The 22,352-nt window shown below is 59.9% G+C and overlaps 2 protein-coding genes across 10 annotated transcripts; both read left to right on the forward strand.

The window, feature by feature from the left end:
* The first annotated feature begins 2,243 nt into the window (after window positions 1–2,243).
* Window positions 2,244–20,655, forward strand: CELF6 (CUGBP Elav-like family member 6). 9 transcript variants are annotated; one of them, XM_069025379.1, is made up of 14 exons: window positions 2,342–2,487; window positions 6,256–6,338; window positions 13,897–13,945; window positions 14,806–14,844; window positions 15,275–15,403; window positions 15,488–15,567; window positions 16,029–16,172; window positions 16,521–16,665; window positions 16,747–16,896; window positions 17,157–17,219; window positions 18,017–18,097; window positions 18,203–18,346; window positions 19,409–19,558; window positions 19,737–20,655. In XM_069025379.1, the coding sequence occupies exons 1-13, from the start codon at window positions 2,343–2,345 to the stop codon at window positions 19,534–19,536; spliced, it is 1,380 nt and encodes a 459-aa protein (XP_068881480.1). In that variant the 5' UTR covers window position 2,342; the 3' UTR covers window positions 19,537–19,558; window positions 19,737–20,655. The 9 variants fall into 9 exon arrangements, with proteins under 9 accessions (XP_068881479.1, XP_068881480.1, XP_068881481.1 ...); XM_069025380.1 differs by having other exon boundaries at window positions 18,020–18,097; XM_069025378.1 differs by lacking the exon at window positions 14,806–14,844 and having other exon boundaries at window positions 2,244–2,487.
* On the forward strand, window positions 7,295–9,089 carry LOC138116320 (prestalk protein-like). Its single transcript, XM_069025511.1, is given in 6 exon segments — window positions 7,295–7,819; window positions 7,822–7,871; window positions 7,943–8,080; window positions 8,149–8,307; window positions 8,431–8,807; window positions 8,857–9,089. Coding segments are annotated over 6 exon segments (1,482 nt in total).
* Window positions 20,656–22,352: the final 1,697 nt, after the last annotated feature.

Consider the following 22,352-nt stretch of genomic DNA (forward strand, 5'->3'; position numbering starts at 1 on the left):
GGAGCAGCCGCCAAGCCCCCGGATTCCGGCAGGATTGTGCTCCACACGTCCCAAACCCACCCGTGGGCACTGGCACCAGCCAGGGGAGTTTATTGGGACACGCTTGCAGTGGCGGGCACGTGTGTGCATTGTGTGTGTGTGTGCTTGTAAACATGTGTGTGCTTGTAAACATATATGTGCTTGTAAAAGTGTGTGCATTGTGTGTGGGCTTGTAAATACTTGTGTGTGTTATGGGTGTGCTTGTAAACGTGTGTGTACTGTGTGTGCTTGTTAGCACGTGTGCATTGTGTGCGTTGCGTGTGAACACGTGTGTGCTTGTGAACACGTGCACGCGCTCGCACACACGTGGCTGTGGGTCCTCACACGTACACTTGGGCACACACGTGCACAAGGGTTGTTGAGCACACACGCATTTGGGTACACACTTGCACGCGTGCATTCAGGGCCCTTGCACGTGTGCACTTGCATACATGCACCTGCTCACACCTGCGTGTGGGCCCTTGCACACGTGCGCTCATGCACAAACTTGCACACACGTGCATATAGGTCCTTGCAGACGTACACTTGTGCACATGCCTGCACACGTGTCCGTATGGATCCCTGCACACACGTGCATGGGTGTCCTCACACTCATGCACGTGCTTGCACGCACGTGTACACACACACACTTGCACTCGTGCTGAGGAGTCCTAGCACACGTGTGCCTATAGGTCATTGCACACGTGTGCCTATGGGTCCTTACAAGCCTGCACGTTCCTGTAACACACTTGCACACACTTGCACACATGTGCAAATGCCCCCACGTGTCATTGCCCAGACTCACACGCTGGCCTGAAGCCACATGTGCTGTACTTACACACACGTCTGCGCTCTTGCAGCGCCTGTATGTGCTTGCACGCGCTTGAACACACATGCACGTGTTTGTGTAGCCTTGCACACATGCTCACACACACATGCACACAGCTGCACGCGCTCACACCCTTCCCCACGCTCACACGCCCCTGCACACACAAGGCAGCGCGCCTGGGAAGCCAGGCCTCCCCCCACCTGGCTGCTGCTTTGGGACTAATTAGTTAATTAACGGCAACACCAGGTATTGAAGCTGCTCAGTCTAATTACAGATCTTTTGGGGTGACATGGGGTGCAGGAGAGAGGTGCTCCCCTCCTCCCCCTTCTGGGGCAGCCCCAGGGGGGCAACAGGGGCAGCGTGGGGTCCATGGAGGTGGAAAAACTCAACAAAGTGTCCAAACTGACCCTTTTTGAGCCTCTTCTGTGGATTTAAACCCTGCTCTGAGGTGGGGAACAGAGGGGGGTGAGGTCTGGAGGCTACTAAAGGGCTGTAGGGGGAAGGTGGGAGGTTGCTCAGCCCCTTGGCCAGCCCTGACTGGAGTTGGGGGGATGATGGGGGGCAAAAAGGGGATGGAGGGGGGTGAGGGAGGGAAGGTGGGATGGAGGTGGTGAGGGAGAATGGGGGTGACAGGGAGACAGGGGAAAGGGAGTGACATAGGAGGTGATGGGGGGATGAGGGGAAAGGGGATACATGGGGAGTGATGGGGGGGATAGGAGGTGGTGGGGCATGACGGGGGGTGATGGAGGTCACAGGAAGTGATGGGAGGGATGTGGAGGGGGAACCGGGGGTGATGGGGGTGATGGGCATGATGGAGATGATGGGGGAGGGTGATGGAGGTGATGGGGGGGTGAGGAAGATGATGGTCGTCATGGGAGTGATGGTGGTGATAGGGGTAAAGGGGATGATAGGGGTGATGGCGATGATGGGGGTGATAGGGGGTGACAAGGATTCTGGTGGGGGGGGGGTGATGGTAATGACGGGGGCTGATGGAGGGTGATGGGGATGGCGGGGGTGATGGGGGTGACGGGGGCCGAAAGGGGGGACACGGGGGGCGGGAGGGTGACGGCGCGGGGGGGTTCGGGGTCAGCCCGGCAGGGGGCAGCAGTGGGCGGAGCCGGGCCGCCCCCCGCCCCTCTTTCCGCCCCCCGGTTCTGATTGGCCACCGCCCCCTCATTATGCTAATACGGCGCTCCTGGGCGGGGCCGTCCGGCTGACGTCACGGGCCCGCTGGCGGGCGCGGGCCGAGCCGAGCCGAGCGGGGAGGTGCCGAGCGGGGCGGTGCCGAGCGGTGCCGAGGCGAGCCGAGCGGTGCCGAGCGGTGCCGAGCGGTGCCGAGCGGTGCCGGGCGGTGCCGAGCGGTGCCGGTCGGGCGGGGCGGGGCGCGGAACGGGCCATGGCGGCGGCGGCGGCGGGCGAGGCGGCGGGGGCGGCGTTCAGCACCGCGAACAGCGGCCGGGTGAACGGGCTGAGCCGCCCGCCCGGCGCCATCGCCATGAAGGACCACGACGCCATCAAGCTGTTCGTGGGGCAGATTCCGCGCAACCTGGAGGAGAGCGACCTCAAGCCGCTCTTCGAGGAGTTCGGCCGCATCTACGAGCTCACCGTGCTCAAGGATCGCTTCACCGGCATGCACAAAGGTGCGGGGGCGGCGGGCCGAGGGACCCCCCGGGTGGGACGCCCTGACATGGGACACCCAGGTGTGGGGCTGTCCTGAGGTGAGGTGGGATACCCTGGGGTGGGGGCGACCCTCAATACCCTCAGTGAGGTACCGCTGTGGTGGGATGCCCTGAAGTGGGGGGGGACCCTCAGTGAGGTACCGCTGTGGTGGGATGCCCTGAAGTGTGGGGGGGACCCTCAGTGAGGTACCGCTGTGGTGGGATGCCCTGAAGTGGGGGGGGACCCTCAGTGAGGTACCGCTGTGGTGGGACAGCCTGAGGTGTGGGGGGGACCCTCAGTGAGGTACCGCTGTGGTGGGACAGCCTGAGGTGTGGGGGGGACCCTCAGTGAGGTACTGCTGTGGTGGGATGCCCTGAGGTGTGGGGGGGACCCTCAGTGAGGTACCGCTGTGGTGGGACAGCCTGAGGTGGGGGGGACCCTCAGTGAGGTACTGCTGTGGTGGGACAGCCTGAGGTGGGGGGGACCCTCAGTGAGGTACCGCTGTGGTGGGACAGCCTGAGGTGTGGGGGGGACCCTCAGTGAGGTACCGCTGTGGTGGGACAGCCTGAGGTGTGGGGGGGACCCTCAGTGAGGTACCGCTGTGGTGGGATGCCCTGAGGTGTGGGGGGGACCCTCAGTGAGGTACCGCTGTGGTGGGATGCCCTGAGGTGTGAGGGGACCCTCAGTGAGGTACTGCTGTGGTGGGACAGCCTGAGGTGGAGTACCCTGAGATGGGGGCCCCCCTCAGGTGGGACACCACTGAGATGTGGCACCTAAGCATGGGCCACCCGTGAGGCGGGACAACCTGAGGTGCGGGGAACCTCTCAGATGAGGGGTCCTGTCCCTCAGGCAGGATACCTCTGAGGTGAGGTACCCCTCAGGTGGGATAGCCTAAGATGGAGCATCCTGATAAAGGAATACCCCTGAGGTGGGATGCCCTGAGGTGGGATGCCCTGAGGGTGGGGACCCCTCAGCTGTGGTACCCCTGTGGTGGGGTAAACTGAGATGGAGCACCCTGGTATATAGGGGCACCCCTGGGGTGAAACCCCTGAAGTGGGACACCCTGAGGCAAAGGTACCCAAGTGTGAGGCACCCCTGATACGGGACAGCCTGAGGTAGGATATCCCTGAGGTGAAGGCAGTCCTGAAAGGAGGTTCCCCATCAGATGGGACAACCTGAGGTTTGGTACGTAAGTGTGGAGCACCACTGAGGTGGGATGCCGTGAGATGAGGGTACTCCTCGTGTGGGACATCCTGAGATGGAGCATCCCAAGACAGGGGTACCTCTAAGGTGGGACATCCCTGAGGTGGAGGCACCCCTGAGGTGGGATAACCTGATGGGGAGCACCCTGAGATACAAATGGGATGCTTTGAGAGGGGGCACCATGATATGAAGGTACCCCTGAAGTGGGACACTCTGAGGTGTGGCACCCAAATATGGGGCACCCCTCTGTTGAGTTACACCTGAGGTGGAGGTACCCTTGATCTGCAGGCTACCCATAAGGATGGGGTACCCCAAGGAGGGGAAACCGCTGGGATGAAGGTATCCCTGATTTGGAGGAAACCTTGAGGTAGAGCACCCTGAAGTGGGAACACCCCAGTATGGAGCATTTGGCTATATAGCCCCTCCTAAGATTGGGGTACCCCTGAGGAAGAGGGGAGCACCCACCTGGGGTCAGGATGCTGCTGTCTGGCTTGGGGGCACCTGTCTGGCATCAGCACACCCACGTGAGTTTTGTGCACCCCTGGAATTGGAGCACGCCTGGGATACAGGCACCCAGTGTGGATGGGAGCACCCCGTGTCTGCAGTGTGTCCCAGGTGCTGTGGCACTGTGACATGCCATGTGGAGCACTGGCACTCGGAGCAGTGACGCACCGAGGGGGTCACATAGGCATAGCCGGGGTCTCCACGGAACCCCCCCACCCAAGAGCCGGGGTGTGCAGCGCCAGAGCAGGGCCAAAGCACCCCAGGTGTCACCCAAACAGGAGCCACAAGCTGTCACCGAGCCCCCATGCCACGGGCAGCACCTGCTTCACTGGCATGCCAAAACTTGGAGCTTTTGGATGCTGCCTCGTCGATGCCCTTCAGCCATGGGGCAGCCGCCTGGACTCTGTCATTCTTGGCACTGTGGCCTCCAACATTTCTCCAGGTGTCTCTGAAGCTGCTTGTGTGCCTGGATCAATGGGATTTGCACCCTTCCAGGCCCCCTCAGCGCTTCCTCCAGCGCAGGCTTCAACGTCTGCGGCCCAGCCGCGTGATTTAATTGCGGACGCTCCTCTAATTTGAACGGCATCCTCCCTCCCGGCGAGCCTCCGGAGCAGAACCACTCCTGCGCCAGCCCTCCGAACTTCTCCAGAATGCCCAGGCACCGTTTACATTGTCGCCTGCAGGAAAAACACGGAAAAAAAAGAGAAGGAAGAGCAGAGAGCAGGAAGCCAACATGATTACAGATGGTAAACACTGGAAATGGCACCGGGACTGAGGCGAGCTGCTGTGCTGATCTCCCCTTCCCACCCGCAGCGGGAGAATATTGACCATGGGGGATCTCTTCTTGGTCACCGCGAGGGCAGATGTCCCCAACACCCCAAGGCGGGTGAGGGACCCCATCCCGCAGCATCCTCCGCCCTGCCGCCATGCTCCCTCTCCTCCCAGGCACGCTGATTGTACTTATTAAGAGTTATTAATACTTAATCAGCTGGCGGATTTAATTGTGCCAATATTAAAAATGCATCAATGTCAATTTTATTCATTAAATATTTACTTTGTTGAAGGGAAACTGTTTTGCTGCTGTTTTAATATCACTTTCAGATGCTTTTGGATATGACCCCAGCAAATTGGGGGGGAGCCCTCAGGGAGGGAACGGCACAGTGGTGGCACAGGGACCAGGAATGCTCCAGGAGAGACGGAGGGAAGAGGACCGGACCCTGTCCCTAGGGCTCGCTCGTCGCTGCCAGCTCTGTGCAAGCGAGTGGCTCGGCAGTGAGTCAGCGTGGGAAAACCTCACCCCAGGCGTATTCCCGATTTCCAAAGCGCCATGATGTCGAAGGAGACGGAGCGCCTTCGCCACATGAATCTCATCCCAAGGAGGATGCTCAGGGCTGGGAGAAGCGTGGTGGCAAGACAGGGTGCACAGCCTCAATGCCTGGAGATTGCTTCCTGGAGGACTTGGGCTGTGACTTTCCCCAGGGCTGGGGCCGGAGTGCTGCTGCCGGTGTGCTGCCTGCTCCTCCCTGGCTCCTTCTTTCATCCCGCTGCTCCATCTCCTACCCTGTTCTGGGGGTGAGCTCTGACCCTGTGTGTGTCCATCTTGGTGTGGAGTACCAGGGTGCCAGGATGCTGGATACTGGATGCCATGGTGCCAGGGTGTCAGTGTGATGGGATGGTGAGTGCCACGGTGCTGAGCTGCTGGATGCCACAGTGCCAGGGTGCTGGATGCCACCATGCCAGGGTGCCAGACCCCAGGCTGTAGACTGCCAGGGTGCCAGAATGCTGAATGCCAGGATGTCAGGGTGCTGGGATGCTGGATGCTGTGGTGCTGAGGTGCTGAATGCCACCATGCCAGGGTGCCAGACTGCTGGGATGCCAGATGCCACAGTACCAGGGGGCTAGGATGCTGGGTATCACTGTGCTGGATGCCAGGATGCTGAAACACCACAGTGCCATGTCAGCTGTGCCATCGGCTCCCTGCGTGCCCGAGTCTCTGTGGTGGTACCAGGCCAAACACTGACCCCATCTCCCTGTCTCCACAGGCTGTGCCTTCCTCACCTACTGCGCCCGCGACTCCGCACTGAAGGCACAGAGTGCCCTGCACGAGCAGAAGACTCTGCCAGGGGTAAGTGACACCAGGGGGTCGGGGTGAGTTGGGACAGGGGCTGGTGACACCTCCCTGAAGCACAGGAGAATTAAGTGATGCTGAGGTGGTCGAGGTGAGCTGGAGCAGCGGCTGATGACACCTCCCCAAGGCATGGGAGCCTTAAGTGACACCGGGGGATCAGGGTGAGCCAGGGCGGGGGCCGGTGACACCTCCCCGAGGCGCGGGAGCCGCTTCCAGCGGCCGCAAACCGAGGCATCGATTTTCCAGCCGCCCGCGTGCTGTTGCACTTTCTGTGGGCTCCGACCTCCCGAGCTTAACAAAGTGAAAATAAATATTTAATTATTCGCCTAAATAAAAATCAATAGGCCCGCGGGTTGGCTGGGGAAAGAGCCGGGGCCCGTGAATATCAATCCCTGCTGCATGTGCGTGGAGCTGGCAGAGGGGGATGAGGTTTGCGGGGATGCGACTTCCTGAGCCGCGCTCTCACCGGCCGGGCCACGTGTCAGTAGGTTCAAGAGTTAATGACCCACCTGGGCAGCCTAAAGGAGGGGGTTCTCATCAGGCACACACGTGTGTGTAAGGCTGCTGCCACGGCCGCTCGCTGGGGGTGTGTGTGTGAGCACGTGTGTGCACGTGGGCGTGTGGGCACAGGCCCCGCAGGGGCTCAGGGCTGTGTGCGCCCCTCTGTGTGTGCGTGCACACGGCGGTGCAGAGCACTGTGTGCTTGTGCTCACACCCCTGTGCCCATGCAGGTGCTCACACCTGCCTGTGCTCACATTTATCTGTGCCTGGGCACACCCTGTGAAGGTGCTCACACCTCCATGTGCTCACCTGTCTGTGCCTGAGCACCCCTTCTGTGCTTGCGCACGCCCACGTGTATGCACTTGTGTACGCTTGGGTGCACACCTGTGTGTGCCTGTGAACACACCTCTGTGGCTGTGCACACCTCTCTGCTTCTGCACACAAGCATACCCATGTGTGCTTATGTACAACCCCTCTACCTGTGCACACTCCTCTATACTTGTGCATCCCTCCTGTACCTGCTCACTCCCTGTACCTGTACTCACACACCTATACCTGTGCTCACACACCTTGTACCTGTGCTCACACACCCTGTACCTGTACTCACACACCTATACCTGTGCTCACACACACTGTACCTGTGCTCACACGCCCTGTACCTGCTCGTACCCCTTGTACCTGTACTCACACACCCTGTACCTGCTCATACCACCTGTACCTGCTCATACCTGTACTCACACACCCTGTACCTGTGCTCACACACCTATACCTGTGCTCACACACCCTGTACCTGTACTCACACACCCTGTACCTGTGCTCACACACCCTGTACCTGCTCGTACCCCTTGTACCTGTACTCACACACCCTGTACCTGCTCATACCACCTGTACCTGTGCTTACCCCCTGTATGTATGCACCCCCTCTACGTGTATTCACACACCTGTACCTGCTCACACACATCTACCTGTGGTCACACCTGTCCTTGCTCATACCCTGTACCTGCACGCCCCCTGTACCTGTGCTCACATTCTGTACCTGCTCACCCCGTGCCTGTGCTCACACCCCTGTACCTGGTCACCCCTGTACCTGTGCTCACACCCCTGTACCTGCTCACCCCTGTACCTGTGCTCACACCCCTGTACCTGCTCACCCCCTGTGCCTGTGCTCACACCCCTGTACCTGCTCACCCCCTGTACCTGCTCACACCCCTGTGCCTGTGCTCACACCCCTGTACCTGCTCACCCCCTGTGCCTGTGCTCACACCCCTGTACCTGCTCACCCCCTGTACCTGCTCACCCCTGTACCTGCTCACACCCCTGTGCCTGTGCTCACACCCCTGTACCTGCTCACCCCCTGTGCCTGTGCTCACACCCCTGTACCTGCTCACACCCCTGTACCTGCTCACCCCTGTACCTGCTCACACCCCTGTGCCTGTGCTCACACCCCTGTACCTGCTGACCCCCTGTACCTGCTCACCCCTGTGCCTCTGCTCACACCCCTGTACCTGCTCACCCCTGTGCCTGTGCTCACACCCCTGTACCTGCTGACCCCCTGTACCTGCTCACCCCTGTGCCTCTGCTCACACCCCTGTACCTGCTCACCCCCTGTACCTGCTCACCCCTGTGCCTGTGCTCACACCCCTGTACCTGCTGACCCCCTGTACCTGCTCACCCCCTGTACCTGCTCACACCCCTGTGCCTGTGCTCACACCCCTGTACCTGCTCACCCCTGTACCTGCTCACCCCTGTGCCTGTGCTCACACCCCTGTACCTGCTCACCCCTGTGCCTCTGCTCACACCCCTGTACCTGCTCACCCCCTGTACCTGCTCACCCCTGTGCCTCTGCTCACACCCCTGTACCTGCTCACCCCCTGTACCTGCTCACACCCCTGTGCCTGTGCTCACACCCCTGTACCTGCTCACCCCCTGTACCTGTGCTCACACCCCTGTACCTGCTGACCCCCTGTGCCTGCGCCCCCCCGTGTTCCCACCCTCGCCCCCCTTCCCCGGCCAGGCCCCTCCCCCGGCGTGTCGGGGGTCCGGGGGCATGTCCAGGCGGCGGTGGGCGTGTCCCCAGCGAGGCCCCGCCCCCCGCCCGGCCCGGCCCGGCTCGGCTCGGCGGGGCTGCGGCCGCCCCGCCCTGTGCTCCGCCCCCCGCGCGCCGCTGCGCGAGCCCAGCCGAATCCAGCCGAGCCGAGCCGAACCCAGCCCAGCCGAGCCCGGCCTTGCCGAGCCGAGCCGAGCTAAGCCGAGCCCGGCCGAGCCGCCTCGGGTGGAGCCGAGCGCAGCCGAACCGCCTCGGTGGAGCCGGCGGTCCGGCCGGTCCGGCCATGCAGCTGCCGCAGGTGCCGGCGCCCGGGCCGCGGCCGCCCGTGCTGTGGGTGCCCGCCGGGTCCAAGATCCTCTGCATCGAGGTAGGGCCCCGCCTTTGTCTGCCGCCGCCTCCGCCCGGCCCGGCACGGCACGGCCCGGCACCGCCCGGCAGCCTCCGCCCGCACCGGGGTGGGGAGGGCTGCACCGGGGGGGAGCTGCAGGAGGGATGTGGGTGATGGCGAAGGGGTGTATCTGCTCCCGGGGATGCTGTGTGGGAGTGGGGGTGATGGCGAGGGTGTGGATCCTTGCTCCCGGGGATGGGCACGGAGGGGTGTTGACGGGGGGATGGTGGTGAGCAGGGCGTATCTGCACACTGGGATGAGGATGGAGGGGTGTTGGTGAGGGGGTGCATCTGCTCCCAGGGATGGGGCTGGGGATACAGCAGTGTTTGTGATCAGGGTGTATTTGCACACAGGGATGGTGGGTGTGAGTGTGGGTGTTGGTGATGGAGTGTATCTCAACCCAGGGATGGGAATGGGAATGAGGATGGAGCAGTGTTGGGGAGGGGGTGTATCTGCTCCCAGGCATAGAATGGGGATGGAGCAGTGTTGGTGATCCGGGTGTATTTGCACACAGGGATGGGGATGGAGGGGTGTCGATGAGCAGGGTGAATGTGCACACAGGGTTGGGGTGTGTGAGTGGGCATGTTGCAGGGTGTATCTGCACCCAGGGATGAGGATGGAGGAGTGTTGGTGACAGGGTGTATCTGCACAGAGAAATGGGGTAGGAGGGGTGTTGGTGAGGGGAAGTATCTGCACCCACAGATGGGCTGTGTGGGTGTGAGTGTTGCTGAGCAGGGTGTATCTGCACCCAGGGATGGAGTGCATGTGTTGGCAGGGTGGTTGTTGGTGATGAGGGTGTATTTGCACTCAGGGATGGGGGGTGTGTGTGTGTGTGTGTGTGTGTGTGTTGCCGAGAGGGTGTATCTGCACCCACGGAAGGGGAGGGTGTCGGCAGAGGGGTGTTGGTGGTGTATCTTGTATCACCCAGGGGGGCTTTGTGTGGTGTGGGTGGCGGTGAGGAGGGTATTCTGGCACCCAGGAATGGGGTGTTTGCTGTGGGGGTTGTGTTTGCAAGCAGGGATGGAGGATGATGGTGAGGAGGTGTATCTGCCCCCAGGGATGGGTTTGGTGTGTGTGTTGGCTGGAGGATGTATTTTTCCACCGCAGGTTTGTGTGTGTGTGGTGCAGGTGTGCAAGGGGCAGCGCTCAGGGAGCGTTGCACCCGCAGGCAGTGCGGGAAGGGGTGTGTGCATAGGCAGGGGTACTGCTTTGCCCCCTGGGTGCGCGCAGGTGGGTGTGCAAGCGCGTGGGTGTTTGTGTGGGGAGAGGAGCTGAGGGTGTCTTTGCCCCCCAGTGATGGTGACAGGGTGTGGGTGCACATGGCTGGGGGAGTGGCAGCAGTGGGGGTGTGTGGGCACACTGTGTGTGACAGGGAGTGCAGGTGTCCGCAGGTGTTGCGCTGGGCTCAGGTGTGCATGGTGGCCATGGGGATGGGATGTGGGTGCTGCTGGGGGTGCCGTGAGCCTGCGCAAGGTGTCCATGTGTCCACAGAGGGCTCCCAGGGGTCCCTCTGTTGGTCCTGCTGCCACAAAGGGGAAAGTGAGGCAAGGGGCATTGTGTTCTCGGCGTCAGCTGTGCATCCTGGGGTGCGTGCCCAGGGTTGTGTGGGATCCATGGCAGCAGGGAGGGTTCTGTGGGTGTTGCGTGGGCGTGCGGACCGGGGCTGTCCAGGTGCCTGCGGGGCTGGGTGCGGTGGTGCACGTGGATGCACAGCACTGCGTGGGCACAGGTGCGTGGCTGCGGAGGTGTACGGCTGTGCCGGGGGGATTGGGGGTGGGTGTGCTTGGAGGGTGCTGGGGGTCTGTGGTTGTGCTCAGAGGTGTGTGGGTGTGTGCAGGGTGTGCCAGGGTGGTCATACACGTGCAGGGTTGTGTGGTGGTGTGGTTGTCCCCAGACCGGCTGTGTGCCCTCTCTGTGGGTCACCCCCAGGGCTCTGGCAAGGTGTTCCCATAGTGAGTGGCTGCCAGTACCCTGGTTCCTGTCTCCCTGCACTGGCTACAGAGGGGCCTGGGGACCCTGGGGATGACATGGACACCAGGCTCCCACAGGCACTTGCTGCTCCACTGTCACCCACCACCTCCGTCTCATTTGGATGCATGATGGCCTGCTGGATCCTCTGGCTGTTGGTTGTGAGGACAAGGAGGAGGAGAGTGATGCCAAGGAAGGAACAAAGGCCAGAAGTGACCCTGTCCCACTGGGCACATCCCTCAGCAGTGATTCACTATGGGCTGGCTCTCCCTGGTACCCAGGCTCTTGGGGGGCTCTGAATTTGGGTGAGGGACAGTGCCTGAGCAGGTCAGGAAGTGGTTTAGCAACCACTGGTGACCCCCTGTGCTGTGGAATACCAATGGTTGGCCATGGGGCAGCTGGTGGACTGCATGTGGACTGCTGGTGATGGTGGGTGCTGGAACACCCCAAGCAGGGTGTCACTATGTCCTTGAGCTGTGGGAGGTGACTGGGAGTTGGGGATGGATGGATGGATGGATGGATGGATGGATGAACGGATGCTGTGGGGGTGGAAAGGTGGGTGGTGGCCAGATGGGAGATGAATGGGCGGGTAGTACAGGGATTTTGGGGATATGGATGGGTGCTGTGGGGATGGATGGGTGTTGGGGGGTGGATGGAGGGTGTTGGCAATATAGATAGATGCTATGGGAATGGATGGGTGTATGGGGATGGATGTTGGGGACATGGATGGGTGCTATGGGGATGGATGGGCATTCGGGGGTGGATGGATGGGTGTTGGCGATACAGATGGATGCTATGGGAACAAATGGGTGTTATGAGGATGGGTGTTGGGGATGGATGAGTGTTAGGAGGATGGGTGTTGGGAATATGGATGGGTTCTATGGGGATGGATGGATGCTATGGGAATTGGTGTTGGGAGTATGGCTGGATGAATCCTGGGGGAAGATGGGTATGTGGGTGATTGTGTGGGTGTCCAGGATGGATGAATGGATGGATGGGTGTTGCAGGGTGGGCAGGTGGGTGTCAGGAGCAGGGGGAAATGCCTGGGTGGCTGTTTAGTGTGGGAGGATGGATAGAGGGCTGTGGTTGGTGGCTGTGTGGACATGGTGCAGGGGTGCTGTGGGGACAGCCAGGAGGTGTGGGTGCCACAGAGGGTCACTGAGAACCCTGTGGTGGGCACGTGGCGATGCCAAGGGTGCCAAAACCCCCTTCTGGGGGTGTCTAGAGGCCAGGGCGATTTCTTCCCGGTGCAGTGTGGCAGCCCTGGGGTAGGTTAGCTGGTCCCTGAGGCCTGACATTTATAAACATCAGCCGCTCCCGGGGAATCAATACAGTTTAATAACCGGCGAGCGGAGACGGGAGACACATCAAAATGACACTCTGCGGCTCCGTAAATGTTATTCTAAATCATCCTCACTGGGTTTATTACATTAAGCATACAGCAGCGGGCATGGGAAATTTATTCCATCAAAGGCCATCATGCTGGTAAATGGGGCTGGCGGGTCAGTGAGGGGGGCAGCCCCTCCCAAAATGGGGTTCCCTCCTCCCAGCCGTGGCAGGGATGTGAGGGACAGCAGGGTGCTGGGTTTAGGGTCTCGGTGCTGTCACAGCCTCCTGAGTTTGGGGTGAGCCAAATCCTGCCCCAGCAAAAGGTGGATATTTGGGGAACTGGTGACATGATGGGTGACACTGTGAGGTGTCCCTCGGTGCCACCCTGTGCCACCTCATGACTCCTGGGGACTCAATCCCTTCCCTGGACCATCCCCAGCTCTGCGCTGACATTTCTCTCCACGTTTCCCTGGAGACGAGGCGGTTGCTGTGGAAACCTCCCTCCTCTTCTCTCTTACCCATCCTCTTCCTCACCCTGATGTGGGGGGAACTGGCTCTGCCCCCACCCAGCCCCAAAATTTAGGGACCCCCTCCAGGGGTGCGGTGGGGGGCACCTGGGATGGGGGTGCACACGCACATGGGGGCGACTGTCCCCGTGTGTGCTCAAGGCGTGTTCATGTGCACACCCCCGCGCCGTCATGTGTGACATCTCGCCGTTGCCGTGGCGACCCCATCGAGCACATGGCTCGGGCTCCGCAGCATCGCGGGGGAAGCACGCTTGTTGCCATGGAAACGGCCATAATTGTAGCATTTTTCGGCTAAAAGAGGGGAAAAAGGAGGGGGAGAGAGGAGGAGAAATGGCTCCATGGGGCAGCGGGCCAGGGGTGTGCCTGCCAGCCCGGCATGTCCTGCTGCACACGGGTGCCACGCTCGTGGGTGCACACAGCAGTAACAAGGAGGAGGCCAAATTTGGGTGAGGTTTGGGAAAAGGAGGGCAGTGGTGCCAGAGGGGCTGGGGCCAGCGGGGTGCTGCTGCTGCCTCTGCAGTCCTTTGCAGTCGAGGAAAGCGGGCAGAGAGCCAAGCCTGGCACTGGCGGCCCCGCGGGCGCCTGCAGCACCGGGTGCCCATCGCCAGGGCTGGAGCATTGCCCTCTGCACATGGCACCCCCAGGTCGCTGTGACCACGAGCCCCGGATCTGTTCTTGCAGGTCCCTCCCCTTTTCCCCGGCTCCCAGTGCCAGTTGTTGGCCAAATCCTGATGATCCCCATGGAAAGGATTCAGGGGGCACCACACTGACCACCCGCTCTCGCTTGTGTTGCAGATGAACCGCCCCATCCAGGTGAAGCCGGCCGACAGTGAGGGCCGAGGAGGTAGGTCCCCAATTCCCTGGCTGCCTGGCACGGGCAGGGGGGCACAGGGTCACCCAGGGGGTGATGGGGGACGTGGCAGCATCGCGGGGGTTGCTTTGGGAGGGTTGGTTTGCAGAGAAATCCGGGAAAGGAGCTGCCTTTGCTGGTGGCATCCAAACCGAGTGCAGAGCAAATGCCACGTTCTCTCTCCCTGTCTGGTCAGCTGGGGGGAACATCCTGACATTATCCTGGGAATGTCCTGACATTCCAGGGAGCATCCCAACATCCTGGGGGACAGAGCACCAGCTAGCCCCTCTCAAACTACCACCCCCCCAAATTCTTTGTGAGCATCTGCCACTCATGGGGCTGTGGCATTGCCAGGCTGAGGTGATCATTTGGGCACAGTCTCAGGAATTGCATCAAAATCCCACATCTGTTGTGTTACTGGGCAGGTAGGCGCTATCAGACATGCAGGATGCTCTCGTGGGGCCGCCTGCCCTTGGCAGGATGACTGGGGTAGATCCCCCCCCATCCAAACCCTGTTATTAAACACACCGGGAGCTGGTCCCAGCATGTCCCAGAGGGATCTGGCAAATAAATTACCCACTTACCGAGCGTAATTGGTGAAGGATTAAAAATCAATGGGTGAGCTGGGGCTCCCGGTCCAGCCCCCTCACGCAGGAGGCAACACTGGGCTGCCCAGCCCACTCCCCCTGGGAGATGGTTTATGTTTAACTAGACAACACACCAGCCCTATTCCCTTAACTAATTTTCCTGGTACCTTAACGGACGAAGCATTCATCGTCTCCTGCCATTATTTATTTATTTCCCCGGCAACACTCTTGACAGGGCACCTTATTTTCTTTGTCAAATGCCATTAGCGTGCGGCGGGAGCGCACGGCCGCACAAGACAGATGCTGGTAATAATCATGAAATTCTCATTATTTACTATCCCTTCTCTTGTGTTTGGGTTATTGATGCCCCCTGGGCACGGCCGGAGGCTGCGGGTTGTTCTGCGAGTCGATCATACGAGGGTGATCACCACTGGTTTGTGGGTTCTCTTTGTTCCCACCACGTCTCACCCCAGTGCTGGGGGAGCCAGCCTCCCATCCCTGGGAAAAGCCCCAGCTCCACTCCCTAAAGCAATGACTCTTCCAGGATTCACCCCTCAGCAATTTCTCCACAGAAGAGGTTTTCCTGCCCTGAGTGTTCTGTAGGATGGAGATGATAAGCCCAGCACCTTCTCCGTGGGATCGGTGTCGCTCCCTCCCTCTGATGTCACCATTTGTGATGAGGGGTTGGGATGGTGAGTGACCTCCCTCTCTCTGATGGGCTTGGTTTTGTTTTTAGAAGACAGGAAGCTCTTTGTGGGCATGCTGGGGAAGCAGCAGAGCGAGGACGACGTCCGCCGCCTCTTTGAGCCCTTTGGCCAGATTGAGGAGTGCACCATCCTCCGAGGGCCTGATGGAGCCAGCAAAGGTGGGCTTTGGGGCACCGGGTGGCCACCCTATGGACCTGCAATGGCCAAATCCAACCTGTTCCATGTTCTCTCTGTTCCTTTAGGTTGTGCCTTTGTGAAATACGGCAGCCATGCCGAGGCACAGGCTGCCATCAACAGCCTGCATGGCAGCCAAACCATGCCGGTAAGTGCCAGGCTTGCACCCTGCCCCAGCTGACCCCACGCTGCCTGCCTAATCCAATCACCCACTAATTTGATCCTGAGTCTAATTGGATCAAAATCCTACGAACTGGCAATTTGTTGGCTACATCACCCCAGGTTCCTCCTTGCCAGGGCGCTGAGCCCCAGAGGTGGGAGCGTGGGCCTAATTCTCTCCATGCCAGAGAAAGGGGCAGTTTAATTAACGCTGAAGGTCAGAATTGTGAACAAGGAAGGGGAAAGGAAGCAGAGGTCAGGGAGCTGCCACCAGGGAGAAAAACTGGCTATAATTAAACCTCACATCGATCGTTGGTTGCTGCTGCCAAGCTGGGCAGTGCCTCCAGGGCTGAGGATGCTGCGGATGCTGTGAGCCAGCACCCACGGCGGGTACACAGTTTGGGGGCTTTGCTGTGGTCCCCCCATCAGCCCCATCTTCCCCCACCGCAGGGCGCCTCGTCCAGCCTGGTGGTGAAGTTTGCAGACACAGATAAGGAGAGGACCCTGCGGCGGATGCATCAGATGGCGGGGCAGCTGGGCATCTTCAACCCCATGACCATCCAGTTCGGTGCCTACGGGGCCTACACGCAAGCGGTAGGAGCTGGTGCAGACCGGGGGCTTTGGGGGAGCCCCGTGGGTGGGGGGGGTGGTTTGGCCCATAAAAGCTCCAGTGCCAGGGGGTGTGGATGCCTGGCAGGGCCGGTGTATCCCTGTGTATCCCTGTGCCACGCGCAGGGCTTCCCCCCACAGCTGAGGGTGGCTGTAGGGTGCAGCGATCCCATATTTAGTGTCACCAAGACCTCCTCCTGTCCCCAGGTCTGGCAGAGGGTGGCATTTTTCCCTCTGAATCCATCCAAAGCAGAGATGGTGATTTACTCTCCCCTCTCCCTCCTTCTCTCTGTCCCTCGCTCTCTGTCCCCTCTCCCCCTTTCTTTCCCAAAGATCATGCAGCAGCAGGCAGCCCTGATGGCGGCCGCGCAGGGCACCTGCCTCAACCCCATGGCTGCCATCGCTGCTGCCCAGATGCAACAAATGGCCGCCTTCAACGTCAGCGGGCTGGTGGCTGCCCCCCTCACCCCCTCTTCAGGTAGGACCCCCGCGTTTGCTGCTTGGCACCCTCGGGGGGCACTCTCGGGGCGATGCCGGCGCTGACGCCGCGCTCCCGCAGGTACAAGCACCCCTCCAGGGATCAGCACGGCGCCGGTGCCCAGCATCGCCACGCCCATCGGGGTGAACGGCTTCAGCCCGCTGCCGCCCCAGACCAACGGGCAGCCCGCCTCCGAGACCATCTACACCAACGGCATCCACCCCTACCCAGGTACACCCTTCCCCCGGGGCTGGGGGTGTGTGCTTGGCTCGGGCGGGGTGCTCCAGGGGTGCTCCCCACCCCAGGAGCGTGATGAACCAGCCGCGTGCTCCGGTGGCATCACTGCAGGGAGGAGGGAATTCAGGCAGGGAGCAGCTCTGCCCCTCCACGGCGGTGGGTGGCCAGGAACCCTTTCCTGCGGGAGCTGCTCATGCATCCCTGGCTTTCTCTGGCTTACTCTATCTTCCTTCTCCTTTCTCTTCTCTTCCCAGCTCAAAGCCCCACGGTGGCAGACCCCCTCCAGCAGGCCTACGCCGGCATGCAGCACTATGCAGGTCTCAAACTTCGCTTCCCACTCCTTCCCTCTCTCCCCTCTTTGCTCCTCACCCTTATTTTTGGGAGGTGAACATCACCCTGGGGTTGAACATTGGATTGGGACAGCATATTTGGGCACGGATCGATGAGGGGGGCACCACGTGCTGTGCCCTGGCAGGAGCTCCGGGGCGGCAATGCCAGTGAAAGCAGCATCCCCTCATCCCACTGGCTCCTGTCATGGCCCCCCCTGCAAATTTTGGGTGGTGCAAAGTGAATTTTAATACCCATGGGGCTGAGAGAACTCCATGGGGGAGCCCTGGCAGTGGTATCGAGGAGAGGGGGTGAGATTTGGGAGGTGACAGAGGGCCAGCTCCACACCAAGACACCAGAAGTCTTTGGATGTTCATGACGTGACCAAATCAGATGGCCAAGGACATGGGCCACGGAGGGAAGGGAGTCAGAGCCTCCCGTGGAACTACATCAAGCCCAGCAGCGTTGACAGCATAGGAGCATTGACAGCAACATCCAGATTTGCAACGAAAATCAAGTTTTGGACCCCAAATTTTTGGGGTTTTTCAGCCAAAAGTACCATCTTTCCTCAGCCTTGAGGCCATATTACTGCTATCACCAGGATCCCTCCTAGGAGAGCTGTTCCCACATCCCTGGTGTGCCGAGAGGAGTGGGAAAGGCAGAGCCAGCAGCCTTGGGGCAGGAGAGGCCCCTCCATCGCAGGTGGCAGCAGGGGACATGCCTGTCCCAGCCCTTTCCGTGGCTGGGGCAGGTGCCGTGGCCTCAGCTTCTTGTTTCTCTCTTCCAGCAGCATATCCCACTGCCTACGCTCCCATCAGCCAAGCCTTCCCCCAGCAAGCACCCCTCATCCCGCAGCAGCAGCGAGAAGGTGAGGGGTGGGGGTCACCCCGCGTGGGGCCGGTGGCTCCTCGGTGTCCCCCCGGGGTGACCCCACCTCGCGGCTGACATGTCCTGTCCTTTGTGTGTCACCCAGGTCCCGAGGGCTGTAACCTGTTTATTTATCACCTGCCCCAGGAGTTCGGGGACGCGGAGCTCACACAGATGTTTCTGCCTTTCGGCAACGTCATCTCTGCCAAAGTCTTTGTGGACCGTGCCACCAACCAGAGTAAATGCTTTGGTAAGTCCCGGGGTGTGGCTCTCCCTGGTGTCCCAGCTCAGGGCTCCAGCTCCTCCCAGTCCCCAGCTCAAGGTTCCAGCCATCCTTAACATCACAGCTTGGAGCTCTGGCTCTTTCTCAGCATCCCAGCTCAGGGGTCTGGCTCTCTTCTGCATCTCAGTTTAAGGATCTGAATCTCCTCGGCATCCCAGCTCTCACCAGTCTCCAGCTCCAGAGTCCCATTCTCCTTGGTCTCCAGCCTGGAGATCCAGCTCTCCTACTATCCCCGCTCAGGGGGGTCTGTCTCTCCCCAAATCCCAGCTCAAGGGCTTGGCTCTCCCCAGTGTTCCCAGCTCAGGGGTCTGGCTCTTCCCAACAACCCAGCTCAGAGCATCTCCATCTCAGGGGTCCATCTCTCCCTGAGGTCCCTGCTTGGGAGTCTGTCTCTCCAACATCTCATCTTGGGGATCTGTCTTTCCCTGGTCTCCAGCTTGGATGTCCGTGTCTCCCTGCTGTCCCCTGCTTGGGGGTCCTGTTCTCCCCAGTGTCCCCAGCTCAGGGATCTGTATCTCCCTCTCACAGACCTCGGTGTCCCCACAGACCCTTTGGTGTCCCCACAGACCCTTTGGTGTCCCCACGGACTCTTTCCTTGCGGTGTCTTTGGACACCTCAGGGTCTCTGCAGACCTGGCCTCCAGATGTTCCCCGAGCCCACACATCTCATCCTGGTGTCCCCACAGACCCCATCACCTCAGTGTCCCTGCAGCCCCTATCACTTTAACAGACCCTGTCACCCCAGTGACCCCATGAATCCCATCCCGTAGTGTCCCTGCAGACCACTCCAGTGTCCTGCTGTCCTCACAGCTCTGTCACCTCAGTGTCCTCCAGAGCAGACCTCAGTGTCCCTGCAGGTGCCATCACCTGTCACCCAGTCCCCTGCCATCTGGGGCTCTGATGCTACCCCAGGACCCCTCTCCCAGCACTCCCAGACCAGGAGCATCCCACGGGATCTCGGTGCCTGGGTTGAGGCGAGGCAGCCGCCTGCGCTGTGTGCGGTGACAGCCCCGTGTCCCCTCGCTGCCAGGTTTCGTCAGTTTTGACAATCCGACGAGCGCTCAGGCGGCCATTCAGGCCATGAATGGCTTCCAGATCGGCATGAAGAGGCTAAAAGTGCAGCTAAAGCGGCCGAAAGACGCCAACAGACCCTACTGACCCCAGCTCAGCCTGCGGAGAGGTGAGGGGGCCTGGCCCTCGGGACGTGGCGGTCGTGGAGCGTCCCCGTGCTACATCCCTGAGTGTGTGCAGGGATCCCTGCCTGGCACCACCCACCCCGTGGACCTGGGTCCCTCCCTCTGTCCTTCCCTCCCTCCATCCCCCAGGAGCAGGCTGACGGCCCTTTCCTCCTGTTTCAGGTCGGACGTCCCGCGGTGTCTGACGACTTTCCCCTTCCCCAAGTGCAGTATCCAAACCCGTAACTCTCTTTCTTTGCAACACATCCCGGAGGAGCAGGAGGAGGAGGTGAAGGAGAAAACGGCGAAGAAGAGAGTGTTTTGGTCGTAGCTTTTCCTTTTTGAATTTTTTCCCAAACTGGTCTTGTTTGTTGTTTAACGGGAACGAGAGGAAGACAAGGAAGGAGGGGAGCGATGCGGCGCCGGGGCTGCGATTCGCCGCCGGCCGCTCGCCGGGACTCACTGGATCCCTCGCCGGGAGCAAGGCCGATGGCTCCGGGCAGCCGGGCCACGATCTACCTTTGTTTTTTGGGGTTTTTTTTTAAAGCACTCATTTGCTGCTACCGATTTCCCAGGAGAAACGAGGAAAAGAGGCTCCAAATGGATTCTTAAACCAAAGCCGGTGGGACGGGACCAGCCTCGGGCGCTTCACCTGGAGGATGCTTGTTTGGAAAATAAAGAAAAACGGCAAGATTTTCCTTTTTCCCTGCATTGGGGGAAAAAAAGAAGGATCAAAGTATGTTGGACTTATAGAAGATATATATAAATAAGTATATATATATATATATCCCATGGAGCAGGGTGGCGGGACACGCGCTTCCCCTGCTTGTCACTGGCACAGGGACATAGGATTACTTGTTTCAGAGTCATATCATTCCTTAGAGTTTAGGGACCAAAGGACTATTGCTTTTTTTAAATATATCTATAAATAAATTAATTTAAAAAAAAAAACCAACAAAACACACAAAAAAACGTCGGGAAAGGAGGAGAAAATCCAACAAAAATTAAGAAGGTTGAGTAAAACCCTCGGGCATTCAGAGCCACGAGCGTTTCCTACAGGGCTCAGATTTGGGGGGTTCAAGGGCTCGGTTTCGGGGGCCAATTCGTGGCTGGGGACTGGGGGGATGCAGAGGGGATTTTGGGGGGGGCTGCAGTGGCTCCCCCAGCTCCATGGCCCAGGGGGACTCGGAGCCCCTCGGTCGCCTCTGGCAGAGGGTGGAGTGATGTGGTTCTTTGCATTTTGGGTTGGTTTGGGGGGATTTTTGGGTTGGGTTTTTTTTTTCAGCCAAAAAAAACTTAAAAAAAAAAAGAAAAATGTGAGGTTTCGGCCGAAATGAAGCGAAGCGAAATAAACTTATTTTGTCAAAATCGTCACCTTGGTTGGTTCTTTGGAGCAATCACTGCCGCGTCCACCACCCAAACACGACACCAGGGCCCCCTTTAGGGCCACCTCGGCTCCAGCTGGGCCAGAGCATCAGCCAGGAATTGGTGAAGCTGGGAGAGGACCATAGGCCTCTCTTTTTATTTGCTTTTTCCCAGGAATTGCTGTTTTTTGGAGGAACTCACCCTGGCTGCAGAGGGAATCAGGACACAGGCCTGTGGTTTCACTGACTTTCCCAGTGACAGAGGAGGTTCAGGGGGATGTGGCCGTGTCCCACGGGATGTCCCTTCCCGCCTGTGGGTACAGCTGAGCGACTGCTGTGATCCCGGGAAAAACCCCAAACCCCACCAATTTAAGCAAAACCCCCCCAAGGGGTGGGTGGCAGGGCCAGGGGTGAGGGAATGGCCACCGGCCCAGGTTTGGGTGGCCCTTGGGAACATGGAGCAGCCAGCGTGGGATGAGTGGGGAGGGACAGATGTTGGGATCCATCCAGGGGGGACAGAGGGCAGGAAAATGACAGAAGCGACCCTGAGTGCACCCATTGGTATAATGAGCCTGTCAGGACTCAGGTGGTGACTGTACCAAAACCAGGATAATTCTTAGATTGATTCTTCAGTTCCATCATAAATCCTGGCTGACATCATGGCCTCGCGCTGCCGTGACCGACCCCGAGAGCCCCTGGCCTGTGGGCACCCGCAGTGCCCAGCCCCCTCTGCCCGCCCTGAGCCCTGGCAGCCTCTGGGCTGTCTCTGCTGGGTTTCCATCCAGGTTTGGGTGTAGCAGGATGCAGCTGTGCTGGCACTGCCTCCATGTCTGTGGAGATTGGCTTGGGCTGACATAAAATGCTGTCCCTGGGAGGTTCCTTCTCGTTTTGAGTCTCTGCTGCAGCACCAGGGCCCTCTCTGTGGGGTCATATCCCCATCCCTGAGGCACGATCCCTTCTCTGTTGCATTCTGCTTCCACAGCACCATCCCTTTGCCATGGTGTGATGGGGGAGTGGTTCCCTCCCAAAGCTGCATCAATTCCCTATGACACCTCCCCACCATCCCATCCCTTCCCCTCAATCCTATCCCTCCCCATGAACCCATCCTTTCTGCATGACCCCGCTTCCTCTCAATCCCATCCCTTCCCCAAGATACCATCCCTTCTGTTTCCTGTCCCTTCTCCACAATCCTATCCCTTTCTCATGATCCCTTCCCTGTGCCCCCATCCCTTCCCCAGGTTCCAGTGCCTTCCCCGCACCCCTATTCATCCCCCACACTCCCACCCCTTCCCCTGAATCCCATTCCTTCCCTGTGACGCCATCCCATCCCTTTCCTGTGATCCCATCCCACCATCCTCTGCCCCATCCTTTCCTCACAATCCCATTCCCTGTGCCCCCATCCCTTCCCCAGCATCCCCTTCCCATACCCCACACT

Source organism: Aphelocoma coerulescens, chromosome 10, assembly GCF_041296385.1.
Source record: "Aphelocoma coerulescens isolate FSJ_1873_10779 chromosome 10, UR_Acoe_1.0, whole genome shotgun sequence".
In the NCBI taxonomy this organism is placed as follows: domain Eukaryota; kingdom Metazoa; phylum Chordata; class Aves; order Passeriformes; family Corvidae; genus Aphelocoma; species Aphelocoma coerulescens.